This window comes from Electrona antarctica, assembly GCF_951216825.1.
Source record: "Electrona antarctica genome assembly, chromosome: 18".
Classification (NCBI taxonomy): domain Eukaryota; kingdom Metazoa; phylum Chordata; class Actinopteri; order Myctophiformes; family Myctophidae; genus Electrona; species Electrona antarctica.
This window is the reverse complement of record NC_136799.1, coordinates 20,146,958-20,162,871: the sequence shown is the minus strand read 5'-3', so window position 1 is coordinate 20,162,871 and position 15,914 is coordinate 20,146,958. Positions and strand designations below refer to the sequence as shown.

The window sequence follows — 15,914 nt, the reverse complement described above, 5'->3', positions numbered from 1 at the left end:
TTTGATGAATTTAACATGGTGGACCCTCTTGTAAACAAGTGTAATGCTTAATTGGGTCGTCCACTCACAGTTAACAGCCTTTGTATTGAGTTTGTGCTTGAAATGTACTGTAATTCTGCAAACTGTTAATAAATATTTCAATCAATCAATCAATCAATGTTACTATGTTTAGAGTACCAGTAGGGGCAAAAGTGGCGCTGTTGTGCCAGAAACAGAGAGAGAGAGAGAGTGCTGCACTGTTGCCTGCTAATGAGAGAGAGAGAGAGAGAGAGAGAGGAGCAGGGGGAGACGGGAGTTGCACCACTCAGTTCACACGGGTGTGACTTTTATTAAACAAACACATTGCAGATAGAGGATAATTCAAGCTTTCCGTACAGCTGCAATGTTGGTGAGTTTGACGTTATTTAATACAATTCGACTGTTTGGATGAATGGGCTGTCTGAGAAGTTGCACCTAGTAGGTAGCACCTTGCTGGCAAGATCGCAGCCGTGTGCATATTATAAATAGCTACAGTTGACAGGATTTTGGAAAGATTTTTAAAAGACTATAAAATCTTTGGAATTTTTTTTGGAAAGATTTGGAAATGTCTATAAGGGAGGCTTAAATAAGACTAGAATGTAGTCTTTTCTTTTTTTAATCCAAAATCTTGTCAAAACTCTTGTGGTGTATGGGATGAATCTGGAAGGTGGGGGGAGTTGTGGGCAAACACGTTTTTCCTGTAAAGTTTCCGTAATATTCTGTAGCCCACTGTACGTTTCTGTTCATATTAATTGTAATATAAGCAACGATTTATGGAAGGAGGAAGGGAAACTGGTTGATACTCCCTCAGAGGGTATCAATCAGTGAACAGCTGCAAAGCATAATGAGGGGTGAGAGGCTGAGAGCATCACTTCATCAGGTGTGTATGATGACTGTGGTTTGTTTTGAAATTGATAGTAGCCGGCTAGTCTACTTCGATGATGGCATGCCATATTAGAAGTTGAACGACAGCGGGCGGGCAGTGTCGGGGTGTGTTTCAGTGAAGTAAAAGTTGCTTTGCAAGAAGGTGCACATACTTTTCAAAGAAGGAAACGCAGTTTCAATCCGGGAAAAGCCCATGCAATGATGAGAACAGTGAACACCGTCCCTAGCATGTGTGTGTGCGCATGTGCACGCGCGCGCGCCCCACCACGCGAGGGAGGGAGAGAGCGATTGTGTGTGTGTGTGTGTGTGTGTGTGTGTGTGTGTGTGTGTGTGTGTGGGGGGGGGGGGGGGGGCGTAAGTAAGTAGCCTACAAGGTAAGCCCGCTGCCCACAGCTGCACCGACAGACTTCTTTCCCTTTTCCATGGGAGAGTGAACTACACCTTTTGGATATAGAAAGTTTTGCCTCATTGATAATGGCAGGTGAGTTGGGATATTTATCTGATTCAAGTAGCCTAGCCAGCCTAATGTTTTTGTTGTTGCTATTTGAGATATTTGAAAGTAATTTGAATTGAAAGTTTTTTGTTGTTAATTATTTATAACGATTTACCGTTATTTCTCCAGTGGGTCAGCCGGTTGGGAAACGCCGGGATACCAATTTTATCCATGTAGGACAGAGATAAGATAAAGTGAAATGGAAGTGTAATAATAATAATTATTAGACTATTAATAATAACGGACGAATGAGTCGTTTTATTGGGTCGTCCACTCACAGTTAACAGTCTTGAGTTGTGCTTGAATTGTACTGTAATTCTGCAAACTGTTAATAAATATTTCAATCAATCCATCAATCAATGAATACATTTCAGATGCTACAAATTAATCACAATGGTAGCCTATATAAGTTAGGCATATAGGCCAATTACTCGTATACTAATAATAATATATAGACTATTTTCTTTTATAGCAATGGAATGTTTTAAGAACTGCTGCAAGAAATTGATCAAGAAGGAAAAGGAGCCTGAAACTGAAGGTAAAGTGACATAGATGCATAGATGCATGGTGATAAATATTGTCGAGATGATACAATTTCTTCACAATATGTCTTTTCAAACATATCGTATATCGTGATACAGTGAATGCTCATTCTATGATTTTATACAAAAAAATATTCTGTAGAACAACAGTTTCGTTCGCCAAAGTATGTTGAGCTAAAATGGTCTGTTTACTCCTTTTTATTTTAGTTTTTGTTATACCTTGTAGGTGTAACTTGAAAAATAACCATAACAAGTAATAATAGTATCGTGGATCATGATACTACTTGAAAAATAATTATATTTTTCCATATCGCCCACCTCTACATATATCACTGTTTGTGTGACGTGTATTTTCTTCTCATGTGAAGTGATTACAGTCAGGATGCCCCCTGCCAAGGTGGGAATGGGCCCAGATGGGGCGAGGAGGAGCATTGGGGTCTCAGAGGACTACCTGTTGTCCAAGCTCCCTCCAGATGGAAGAGAGGTTCCCTTTGTCCTGCCGACGTTCAAGACCTCTTACATCCAACCTAGAGGTCCTGGGCCACTGAGTAAGTAGCCTACTACAGTCAAACCTGTTTTCTTAGTTGGTTACCACAAAGACTGTGTTGTGGCTCAGCGAGATTTCATTTGATTTACCCGTATTGTCCCGAATATAAGACGACTCTGATTATAAGACAACCCCCACTAATTTGTGGAAAAAGAACATTGAATGTCAAATGGTCTAGTCCCCGATTATAATACGACCCTGTTTTTTAGGATATTTCCATTGGAAAAACGTAGTCTTATATTCAGGCCAATAGGGTATCAATAAATCGTATCACTATAAATTGCACTGTTGACTCTCAGATGTTTGTCTGGAATGTAAAATAAGCTGTGTGAGTGGAAGTGGGTATTTGACGATACTTGGACTGCTGGTAATAAAAAAAATCCTATTCCTACTCCTGATAGATGATAGATTGATTGATTCACAAGTTAAATGTACTGTATACAAACGGTAGTATTTAGCTGTGCTTTACTTTTCCTTGATAAACAAGAATAGTATGAATTCCATTTGTCATCTTTAGTCCTGAGGAACATATAAGCAAATTGCTGGGATTCATTTCAGCAATTAATCATTAGCTATTGAAGGGCCAGGACACCAGGAATATGTAACCTGGAGGAATAGACTATTAGCAATAGGCTCCATCCCTACTCAACCAAGTCCTGCTTTATATTAAATAGGTTCAACCAGGACAACTTATGCAGAGAGGAAAGCAGAGCTCTCAGGGACCAGTCACATCGCCTACAACACAGAGTCCACATTCCATCATGGACAAATTTCTGAGTACATTTCTCCTGGGTCAGTCCGCCGCAACACATTGCTAAACAAGAACTTAAGTCCCCAAGGTAACATCATATTATCATAAATCAGATCATCATCAACATTAGAGTTATTCTAGGCATCCTGCATACTATCAAATATAAATATTTTCTTTGTAAGGTGACATTAAGTCAACTTTTTAACAAAGTACAAGTGGTGAAAAGTACATTTGCAGCAAACATTTATGGAAGCAACATATTTAACCGTGAAATATTTTTAACTACATGTTGTGCATGTTCTAGGTTGGGATATTAAAAATGGGAGGCAAAGGCTATGCAGTTCCATGTTTGACCTGTCCCACAGCCACATGCAGGTAGGTTTGTTCTATATCTAATCTGTAGTCACACAGCGTTTCTCACCCTGTGTAAAAACAAGCCTAAATATAGCTACAGTCTCTTTCCAACGACCTCAGTGTGAACATTTTTCAAACAAACTCGCTTGGAAAACGAGACATATGGGAAATGAGGTTATAAGCTAACCTACCTACTGCTAAGCTACCTGTCCCAGCAGTGTTTTATTTCTCAGCAGGATCACAAGCAAAGAACACCTTTATGGCTATGGGCTATGCATATATTTGGTCCTGACTTTATGCGGCCCATACAAAATTGGAGGTGTCCACTCACTGTCCACTAATCCCTAGCCCTGTAATAGAATCTTTTCGATGGACATGCTGGTAGCATGGCTGCAAAAGTGCAAGGATAAATGCTAAAACCTCATTTTTCGCCAGGAAGATGAATATATTTGACAGAGACTGCATGAAACAGACCACATTTGTTCAGTGAAGTCTTCACTGAACAAATGTGGTCTTTCATGGTTCTGTGGGCTTTCAAATCATGTAACAAACAAGCTTCATGCAGCCCAAAATAAACTGGTCAGGGTCATGCTGAACCTCATTCTCCGCAATCACACTGGTAAAGTCTCTTCCAACAACTCTGTTGACCTTTGATGGAAAACAGAGCTACACAATTAACAGTTTAGTACACAGAGTCATCCATAACACTCCCAAGTCAGAAACAGGAACACTTACAGTATAACACCAGATCCATTACATCTAATGTGTGCCTGCCTGCCCACAGTGCCCAGATACAACCGATTGTTTGGGAAGTACACTCATGTATTTATGGAACAAACTGCCTTTAGATATCAAGATGATCACAACTCAAAGATTTTTGTTCTGTTTTCTTTAAGAAGGAAACAGACTTTTAACACAAATTGTATGTTTTATGTATTTGATTCCGTAACCATGAGGACCATATTGGAATTAAATCTGAATGTCATCCACAATGATTTTAACTTATATACAATATGTTTTTTTTTAAAATGTCAACATGTTACGAGTCACAGCAAAAAGATAGATTTGAATATTAATACATCTAGCTTGTTGTGCTCTGTGGAGGTAGGGTGCTCATTATGCATGAAACAGGAGGTGATGGAGTGGTTATGGCGTATCCTTCATAACAACTGACAAAATGCATATGTGAGCATACATTTGAACTGAATTGAAAAAATATGGCACAATGGATTGGAACCCATCCAGTCACTGACGACTCTAATCAGACATCACAGATGAGGCCCATCAGGCCAATTAGCAACATCACAACTTGATCAGTAGCAGTAATAGTTCCAAAGTAAGAAAATCAAACAAAATCAGAAAATGTAATAAGACAAAATCAGATGAAAAAAGTCAATTTAACAATCAAATACAGTATATGTAGATAAAAACACAGTAGGATTTACAGCAACGAAAATAATTGCAAAGTTTAGCATCATTCTGGAGGCGAGCACACCTTGATGTATCCTGTATGTATCTATGTGTAAGATCAGTTATTTCTTATCCGCCACGCGTTACTCAGCTCAAGCTGTGGCGCAGCTTTGTTCCCTGTAATTAATCAGTATTACAATAACACTTGAAGTATAAAGAGTGAAGTTAAGACTACTTTGCTTGGGGCGAGTCCTCTTCATTACATAAAGGATATCACATATCCGCCTTTCATTTGATCTCCATTACTTAATACGAGTGTTTGATTGTCTGTATTATGCACACTCTAGTGTCTCGCCCAAAACCATGATAAACACCACCGTGTGTATACACACTGTGGTGCGCGTCAGAGCCATGTTGTTTTACAGCAATACTGTCGGAGCTCTGCCAAAACACTTTTAATGAACGTTTCCAGTTCTCAAGAGCAAATGCCAAATTATGTGTTGGAGTACTGTACTGTCTTTTGTCGAATATCCTGACAGTGGTGGTGACTGCCTATTTGCAACCAGAGATGTTGGGAATGATCTGCTTGAGGAAAAACAGTTGGCAAACATTGTGAATTTCCCTTTTAAAGACACAACCATGTTAAAGTGATGCTGTTTATTCAGAGGTCCATTTCAGCTACAGAATGTTGCTATAAGCATGATGGAGTCATGATCTGTCCAAATCCTTTACAAGAGTTGTTATTGTTATGTTTTACAGCGCTTTCTGCTTTATGATGACGGTGATCACTGATCATTTTATTATGATTTCTCTGTAGCGCTTTGACTCTGCCTCCAGTGACCCGAGCGGTGCCTCTTCTCGGATCAGCTCCATTGAAAGCAGCCTTGGTAACTATTTGTCAAGCAGACTTTGTCTTTTCACAAACATTTTCCCTTTTTTGGACCTGGTATGTTTGCTTGGTGGGAGGGGGCATTGTTCCCCTACATTCTTCACAGTTCCCAATCGACCGTCCGAGACTCACAATTCAATTAAATTCAAAGGGCTTTATTGGCATAAGAAAACATACATTTACATTGCCAAAGCACAATACAACAATACAGCAATACAATCAAAACAAAATTACTCGCCCTCCTTTATCCTACCCCCCCCCCCCACCACCACCACTACCACCATCCTTTCACTTCCTACAATCCCTCAACCCTCACAGGACCTCCCTGAGTCGGATAAGAATCACTCCACATTGCGCAATCATGTTTGTGAAAGGGCAGACACGGCAATCACTCGCAAATGTTAATTTTACTTTGGTCCAGCATCAGTCAGACATCTGGAGACCCTCAACCATACTGACTTACTCACTTCCCCAATCCCAATGTCCCCAATCCCAATGTCAGTTTAATCCTGTATTTCTTTTTTGTATTATGCAATAATTGCCTTTGTAATTAAACGGCCATATAATGAAGTAATTTATATTTTTCAAAAATGTCAACATACTTTTGTGATTAATCACTTTCATTTGCCATGTAAGTTCACAAATAGAAGGAATTTGGATTTGGCAGGTTGCACACGTCGTTAATACATTAATGTGACTCAAAAACGGTACATTTCCACTTCCTAAATTACTTCCATATTGCATTTCAGAGTCCATAACTCTGTCTGGAGATGAGCGTGTGCTGGGAAAGGTGTGTGTCAGACTGAGCTACCAAGAGGCCCTGGAGCAGGTGTGGATCACTCTGGTCCAGGTACGGTTACAGTACATCCCATGAGGAAAGGGGACCTTAGAGGGACAAAATGCTCCCTTGTTCTCAGCTGTTATGTTGTTCAATGGGGCCTCTGTGTGTCTAGAGAGTCCTTCTGCAAGTAACCCCTTCCCATTAGCTTGTGCTCCATTAACTTTGGCTCACTCAGGAGAAGGTTGAAATTTTGATTAACTGAGTGGGCCTGATTGATGCTCAGGTACTGTGGTCAGAGAGTATGCACATCACAGCTTCCACTGATAAGACACACACACACACACACACACACACATGCAACACACATTAATTTGAGTGCACTCACACATTTCAGAGTACACAGTCTCAAGGACATCCAGGAGGTATACATATTCTCTCAGTTGCGCGCGCACACACACACACACACACACACACACACACACACACATTGCTTTTCACTGTCTGTAATTTAACTGATATTTGTTTCTGTTCATGACAAAGCAATTTTGTTTGTCTTATCTCTTATCAGTGTTCAGACCTGAATCTCCCTGTAGATGGTGTTGAGCAGCAAAAGTTTGGATTTAAAGGGATCATCACCATGGCCAAGCCAATACAGTTCAAGAGCTCAGTCAAGGAGTGCTCTCAGGTAATAATGACTAATGAGTCACACATTTGAAACCCATTACACAACTCGGATTGAATAGCTTAAAGTGTAATGCCATGCTTGCTCAGGTTTGCGCTTTGCTGACCCTGTGCCATTTTACATCTTAAAGGATCCGGCACATTAGGTGGGATCATGGATGTCGGTAATGGGAGACGTTAGACTCATCTATGACATCACCATGCATAAGAGCTTTGCACTTATCTAAAAACAAAATCCCAAAGGGAGTTTTGAGTTATCCGAAAACTGCAATTTAAGAATCTCTATAAAAACACAAAAATAACCCCATGTCTAGAGCATTTCCCGGGAGCGTACCTATGTTCCCCAGGTTCTATGTTACCCACCATGCAAAAAAGGTTCTTTGTTCCCCACTTAGAATACACCTAAACCTAAACCAGAAACCTAACCTAGTAATTCTAGTAAGACTAAAAGTATACTTAGTATTACTTTTAGTAGCAAATTCTGATTTAAGCTCAGTCTTCGAACAATCCATTGAACTTTAGGCCTGCCTAGGCTACTAAAACTATCTAGTCTTAGCCAACTAAAAATGAACAAAGGCATAACATAAACTAAAACATAATTGCTCAGACTCTTCAACAAAGATGGCAAAAACAAACATTCTTTGTTCTGTACTTATACATACAATTGTATAGTACAAAACACTGAACCCTAAACGCTAACCCTAAACCCTAAGGTAAGTGCGGAACATAGAACCTGGGGAACATAGGGATGCGTTTATTTCCTTGTCATTCATCATTGCTAGGAACATGTGAACAGTGTGTTCATGACAAACACAGGGCTGGACATTTGGGTAAACATGTACATCTACTTCCTTAACAGCACATCCATCACTATAAGCAGAAGTCAAATACATAAATGACACAGAACAAGCTCTCAAGCTGGTTAAGCTCTTGTTATATATGTACACAGTAAAATCCCCAGTGTTAATGTATTCATTTGTAACTGTGAGAGTTAAATTAACAGGATTTTACTGTGTAATTACTCTTAAACACAATTATTACAAATGGTCAGTTCCTGTTCCAGTGCCAGCTCCGGCTGCCTGGTTTCTTTTTTAGACATTATATCCTTTCTTCTATCTCCTTATCTTTTCCTTCTCCCTCCACTCTCCTACTCATCATCCCCTCTTCTTCCCTAATCTCTCCTACTCTTTCCTCCAGGATGGTGCCTTCATGGAGACCTTTGTCTTCACTGTGCGTCTGCAGCAGCTCCGCTGCAGCGCCCTGGTGCTGCGGCTCCAGGCACAGCAGCCCAGGAAACACACTGTGGCAGAGTGCGTCCTGTCTCTGAGACAGCTGGGTCCCCACGAGATGGAGCGCTGGCTGGACCTCAGTCCACCATCCAAAAGCACTGTGGGTCTTTGCTTTCTTTTAATATCTCTTTGTCATTTCCAGAGGCATTTCTAATGTATCATGTAGTAAAGCAGACAGACAGACAGACAGACAGACAGACAGACAGACAGACAGACAGACAGACAGGAGAAAAGGGATCATGTGTGACATTTAGCAAAAGTGATTCTATGATACACACAATAGATTAACTATTTGTGACAATCTGTTAATTAAGATGATTTAGAGGAGAGGGCCAAGTTCAGTTAAGTTAAGTACAGACGTTCGGGGGACCCCAGTCAAAGTATATATGGTTTAAGTCATTGACGTCAGAGATCTGCCAGCCCGCCAGCCAGACGGTTCTATTTTAATATAGTACTCTCAAGACATGCACAAAGAGGTGCTTGTTCACAAGCTGATTTTTGTCAGCCTGGTCTTGTCTTGGAAGTATTTTACTTTGTACACATGGCATTTCACTTGAGTAATGTTTGGTGCACAAGAAAAACACCCAATATGAATAACTCACTGAGTCCACCCATGCATCAAATATTTGTGGCGTTTTTCATCATAGAAAGACCTACTACAGTATATGCTACAGCTATTACCTGTTATTGTCTGTTATCTTATTGGCTGTGTAGCCAAGAGGAAATTCAAGTGTTATGGGAATGTCCCAGATCTCCAATAACTCATTCCTAGTGACAATTCCCTCTGTACAGCTCAGTCTTTTTACAGCCCTATGTATGTGCACAGTAAATAGGAACAACACAAGAAGGGACTGTGAATACCTCATAAACCTGTCCCTGTGATGTATTGTAACCTGCTGACATGTACAGCAGTACACCTAGTCCTAACAGGGCAAGAAGGAATCCTGTTGCATAATCACAAAAAGCTGTTTTTAATTTATTTTTAAATTAATTTTATCGTATTTTATTACTTTTCATTTTAAATACAAACAGTTTATATAAAGGGGAAAAATGAAATAAGTAACATAATATAGGAAGGGGGCATGTCTGATAAAAAATAATATCAAAATAAATATTGATCACAAAAATCACACCCGTGTGAACTGAGTGGTGCAAGGTCTTATATAGCCAAGGTCTTATATAAGACCCTTGCAAGGTCTTATATAGCCTGATCAGCTGTGGTCTGACGTAATGTCAGTGACCATGGTAACCATGCTCACCTATGCACGGACACGTACACAGGTGCACGGACACGTACACAGGTACACAAACATACAGACAAAGCTGATTGTTGGAGTGGTTTGCATCACTCAAAAATCCACACACGTGTGAAGTGAGGGTTGCTCTGCATCATACATCATCATGACATAACATGTCGATTTGCTCGTCCACATATGACGTACATTCTCCAAGTAAGATGAAAATCTACCCTAATAGCTGAATATAGGAGAGTAGACATTAAAATTACCCCAGAAGTGAAATACTCCTTTAAGAGATCAGGCGGTGAGTCATCATTAAGCTCTCAGAAGGGAGCCTTCATTTACAGAGTGATTCTAGCCATCCAGCGGACACAAAACCTCAAATTGTCCAAAGTGCTGCCAATCATTCCGTTGAATCGTAGATGCTCACACTCCCAGGGTCAGACCACAGCATCACATGGTCTTCTTACGCAACACAATGTGCTAACGGGGATCATAGTACACAGTCAAACCCTCAGTGTTAATGGAATGTTAATCCAAAAGTGTACAAATGGAACGTTATGGGTCCATTTGGTTACATTTGTACACTTGTTATTAATACATTGATTAACACAGATTTTACTGTGTGTATTCAGCCCAAATTGTTTGTATAATTATGCAAAACGGGTGGAAATTAACCAGGGATGTTCCTATATTGTGGTGGTGACCTACCAGCACAAGTATGTATTCATCTGTTGCTTCAATACGCAGGAGGGTGAAATCAGCCCCCGGTGTCTTCTGACAGAAATGTCCCGGCTATTGCACCCTCCTGCCTTATAAAGCACACAATGAAAATTAGGTGTAATTAGTATTGCTTTCTGAAATGGATTTATGGGGTTTTGGAATGAAAACTGTCATAGTTAACAACATGGGGGACCGCATGCATAGAGTATATATATATATATAATAGAGACTGAACTGGCGCGAAGCTCCGCCCCCCCAGCTATTCATGTCAGTGGAAGTTGCTCAGTGGCGTTTTGAAGCACCCGGAAGACTGCCGGAAGTCCCTCCCCGGACCTCAACTTTGAGGTCCTGGGTGACGTAGGGAAACCGAGCGCTCAACGTTAAAGCCCAGCTGCACGGGGTTTCCCGGTCATGAATCCACGGGTCCGCCTGTAGTCCCTCCTCCTACCACTAGGACCCAGAGCTTCAACGTTGAATAGCCTCACTGGCCCCTTGACCGCATGTAATTCCGACGGAGCATTAGTCCGACATGCGCTGCTCCCGTGCTTGCGGTTATGGTTAGGTTAGGGTTTGAGGTAGATTGTCGTTTGTCGGACCATTGACTAGTCTGAACTACAGTACGGACTTCACCCAACAACATGAACTGTAGCATCCATATTCTGCTATGAATTGTCAACAATAGCATATCTACAATTTTACAGTACAATCGATCAGCTACTTTCAGCAAAGCAATATGGTGTTGAGGGACAAAAGGTTCAGATACTCAACTATAGGGTTTAAGTGGTTAATATACAATAGTGTACTCTTAGTTAATATCTACAACACTGTTAAATACACAACTATTCGTCATACATAAGTATTCTGTGTTTATACTGTAGGTCTGCCACGCTGAGCTACATCTAGCCACCTGTTTTCAGCCTGTCAATGGACGTGTGCAGTTCCAGGTTCTCGCAGCTCATAACCTCCCTGCATCGTCCTCGCCCCTCACCCAGGGTAAGTGATGATGCAATTCAGGGTCAAAGTGGAGCATTCGGGGCAACCCGATATCCGAGTGGTTATGGTGCATACCACATGGACTCAAATGCTGGGAAATCGCACAAAACAATAAAAAGAAAAGATCTTTGGAAAAGCAACTAATCATTTGTAACTCGACTATAGAGCATGGCACAAACACTGCCAGGATCAACAGCAAACCGCTTCTAACAACAAACCAGGGACATCTATGCAGAATGTACTGACTTTGATGTACAGTATCCGACCCCTCAATATTCCGACCTCCCATAATTCCGAACTAACACTATCCCTAACCTCACAGGAAGCCACCGGTATTTTTTAACCCGCAGCACGGATTAGTTGTAACCCGCCACGCATGTCAGGAGCCGTGTGTGTGTGTGTGTGTGTGTGTGTGTGTGTGTGTGTGTGTGTGTGTGTGTGTGTGTGTGTGTGTGTGTGTGTGTGTGTGTGTGTGTGTGTGTGTGTGTGTGTGTGTGTGTGTGTGTGTGTGTGTGTGTGTGTGTGTGTGTGTGTGTGTGTGTGTGTGTGTGTGTGTGTGTGTGTGTGTGTGTTTCTTTTCCTTTTTTTTCTTACTAAACCTGCCTAGTGCCTACCAATGATGTCACTGTTTCTGAACTGTCCACAGCCCTCTCTGAGACACAGACTGAGTAGAGTATGCTGCCAACTTATAATCATTAGTGAGAACATTAGTGAGGACCAGTTATATGAGGATAGGCTGAAAATGGCTCAAGTGGTCCTTTAAGCTTTTGTTTGTTTCTGTAGAGTGATATATCGCATGACACTTTTTCACCAAAGCATACATTTGGATTATGTCCCCAAAGGATTCTTCGTCAAGACGGAGGTTCACCAGCTGGGACGGGTGTTGATGAAGAAGAAGACTCGAGTGATGAAAGCCTCAGGAGGCCAGTGTCAGTGGATGGATACATTTGACTTCCCCTTAGCTACTTTGGACCATGCCTCAATGCTGTCTTTTAAACTGTACAGTCGCAGCTCTGTCAGGAGGAAACAGTGTCTCGGCCAGGTGAACATCATGTTATACCAATCTTAGAAAGGATGTCTCAGTAATGTAGTAGGATGGTATGAAGGGTTGTTAAAGTGTGCCGATCGAAAGTGCCCTCCAAAAAGACATGTTGGAAGTCATTAATAATAATCTCATGTAAAAGAAAGAGTTGAAAGTTAACATGATCACCCTGTGTTTCATTTCTATCAGGTCTTACTGGGATTTGATTGCCCTGTAGCAGATGCCATGGAGCAATGGAAGGACACTATGGCCCATCCTGAAAAAGTGGTAAAAACATGGCACAGACTGAGTGAAACCTAGATTACTTCTGACTTTCCCTATAAATGGGGAAAGTATTTTTTTCAAAGGGAAGGTCAACAGGGACATACTGTAACGCATCTGTGATGCAGGCCCTTGCTACTTGCTTTTCCAGCCGACCGGGGACAATGCTCTTGTTAGCTATACGCAGTCAGTTGCTATGATGGAAGTGATTGTAAAATAGTGGACATTCTTTGAATGCCCCTGGGGCCCACATGGAGGTCCATGGAGATAGTTACCAGATTTAGTTGGAGTTACAGTAGATAGTAAATACTGTATTTTTGTATTGTTATTTGTAGCTAATACAGGTACTGAAGTTTGAACAAAGCGTAGTGTACATATGCTGAGACTTTTATGTGTTATTTCTTAAAGCTGCAACCTGGAACTTATTTTAATGAATAAAAAGTTTTTTGTTTTTACCAATCTGTTTGTGTGGTATTGTATGTGCAGTTGTTCCCAAACGGTATGCTAAAGGACACTGGTAGGGTTTTGTGACAACCACACTTTATTATTGCACTCATTTCCCAATATAGAGATAATTCTGTATCCTTAAAAATATTATTTTCCCTATTTTGGGCATCTAATTTAATTATAAACATTTTCAAAAATATGAATACAGTAGTGCCTTGAGATTTTGCCTTGCCTATTGGTATGCTTTGGGCATAAGTTGGAAAACCACTGTTGGAGCCATGTTAATATAACATAACAGTGGTTCAGTGGTTGGAGATGGTCTCCATAATCCATTGACATTGAGAGATTTCTTTCTTTTATTTTTGGGGCTTTTTCTGCCTTTTATTTGATAGTGTAAAGTAGACTTACCCACTGAAATGGGGAGAGAGAAATGGGGAGTGACACGCAGTAAAGGTCGTCGGGATCGGGACTCAAACCTGCAACGCGCGGTCAGGCTGTAGTAGTAGTACTACTGAAGACCCTGGCAAAGCCAGGATTCCCTGTCAGAAGAGTGGTTTGGTCTCCAATCTGCGAGACCAGGGTTCAAATTTAAAGGTAGTTCATGAAACCTATGCATTGCAGCTTAAATGTGATTAAGTGGATAAAACGTTTTTCTTACCAAAGGAACTATTGGGAGATGTGGAGATGTGGCATTTGCTTAACAAACAACTTGTTAGTTGAGTATTTGTTTCATCACTTCATGTGAATAACACAGCCGTCTTAGTAAGGCTAGAGCTTTGTAATATGTTTTCTGGTTTTGTACTTGAATTGAAGGTTTACATGGTTCTTTGTGTACATTGTAAGGTGGTCCAATACGGACTATCCAAAAGTATGTCGTTTTAAAATCCATCTATGACATTCTGTATGTGTTTTACCTCCAATTTAACATGGCATCATATCACAGTAAAATATGTTAGCATATTATATCTCTAAACCTAGATAAGGCTTTTAGAAGCCCTTTCTTTTGTATAGTATTGAATGTAATAATATTGAGCACCTAGTTGATTTTATTTTTTGTAATGTAATACTATTGAACAATTCAAGAGTCTTCAGAATGTCAAACTATATCTGTGTATCAATAAAAGACAAGAGACATAAAATAAAACATCAAGTGATTTGTAGGTGCTCTTTGTTAATGGGACCCACAAACTAGACTAGCAAGACTAGGCAATGTATACAATGTGTTATTATTATTCAGCAATAAAAGAGTTGTAAAAGAAAAACAAATTGCATGAAAAGAGAAAAAGAGCTCAAAATAGATAAAGTGCCCCTCGGGGCACAGGTCTCCCTCCACCAGGGCAGGTCAGGTTAGCTTGTGGCCTCCTGGTGCCGCTATAATAGGCCAATGTGAAAAGGGTGTCATTTCCTCTTACGCCTTGGATGGCAATTGGATGATTTGAGGCATTTTGTTCCAAAAATGTGTTTTGCTAAAATCCACCTGTTGGTGGCGCTATAACAGGCCAATGTGAAAAGGGTAGGATATATTCCTCAGCCTAGTAGGAAAGTCCGTGAAAGATTTCACGTAAATTGCACGCTACGTTCATGATTTGAGGCTTTTTGTTCAAAACGGGCCAATCCTGCAAACTTTGAAAGCCAATGTTAGCCAATTAGGATGGAATATGAAATATCGGACAGATCCGTCTTGAACACATGACTATAGAGATACTGTGTAACGATTTGCGGGATTTTTGGACAGAATCTGGAGGAGTAATATCCAAAAATGTGTTTTACAAAAGTCGGCCTCCTGGTGGCGCTATAACAGCCCGAAAGAACGATCTCAAATTAGTGTCCCACAACAATCAAATGTAATTGTGTTTTTGGCAAGATTAACTTCTCACACAATACACCTGAATTCTAATGTAAAATTGAGAGAAGAGAGTTCTTTTCATATTGTTTTTCTTTTCTTTTCATATTGTTTTTATTTTCCTTTATATATCTTCATTTTCAATTGGTTTGTGGTTGTTTGAATAGGAAGGGTCAGAAGAAGAAACATGTACAGTACATAGTAGTAGTACTGACAGGTCTGTCTTCAGCACCTGTAAACTAGGTCAACAGTCAAAACATTGTGTCACACCAACCATGTGCTTTCTTATTGAAGACATGTGTGATTGTGCCATTTTCAGGTAAACACCAAGAGAATCTCTGTGGACTGAACTGTGATGACTAATGACCTTTCGCCTTACATATTTTCACTGGTTCATCTTGATTTTCAATTTCGGTTTTTCATTATAGAGGCTATTCATATATAACCTCACTCCGCCAGATGTGGCAGCAGAGAGTACACTGGGTTCCCCCCTCCTGCTCCCATCTGGGAACTCTCAGGCAGACTTGATGCCCGGCCACAAAACGGCCTGGCCAATCAGCAGCAGCTTCTAGCAGCTTCTAGCAGCAGCTTCTAGCTTCTAGCTGCTGCTGATTGGCCAGGCCGTTTTGTGGCCGGGCATCAAGTCTGCCTGAGAGTTCCCAGATGGGAGCAGGAGGGGGGAACCCAGTGTACTCTCTGCTGCCCCATCTGGCGGAGTCAGGTTAAT

General features: G+C 40.8%; 1 protein-coding gene across 2 annotated transcripts; it reads left to right on the top strand.

The window, feature by feature from the left end:
• The first annotated feature begins 1,245 nt into the window (after positions 1-1,245).
• Positions 1,246-13,352, top strand: tc2n (tandem C2 domains, nuclear). Of its 2 annotated transcripts, XM_079527856.1 has the most exons (12): positions 1,246-1,384; positions 1,869-1,934; positions 2,307-2,486; positions 3,160-3,324; positions 3,541-3,611; positions 5,818-5,887; positions 6,639-6,739; positions 7,239-7,355; positions 8,549-8,740; positions 11,480-11,594; positions 12,437-12,636; positions 12,826-13,352. In XM_079527856.1, exons 1-12 carry the CDS (start codon positions 1,378-1,380, stop codon positions 12,934-12,936), a joined length of 1,395 nt encoding a protein of 464 aa, XP_079383982.1. In that variant the 5' UTR covers positions 1,246-1,377; the 3' UTR covers positions 12,937-13,352. The 2 variants fall into 2 exon arrangements, with proteins under 2 accessions (XP_079383982.1, XP_079383983.1); XM_079527857.1 differs by lacking the exon at positions 3,160-3,324.
• The last annotated feature ends 2,562 nt before the right edge of the window (positions 13,353-15,914 follow it).

What these genes read in the sequence shown, in the direction of transcription:
- tc2n (XM_079527856.1), top strand. An exon ending in TGTCCCACAGCCACATGCAG is followed by an intron (nt 3,612 to 5,817) that starts GTAGGTTTGTTC and finishes ATTTCTCTGTAG; the next exon opens with CGCTTTGACTCTGCCTCCAG. An exon ending in TGTGGATCACTCTGGTCCAG is followed by an intron (nt 6,740 to 7,238) that starts GTACGGTTACAG and finishes ATCTCTTATCAG; the next exon opens with TGTTCAGACCTGAATCTCCC.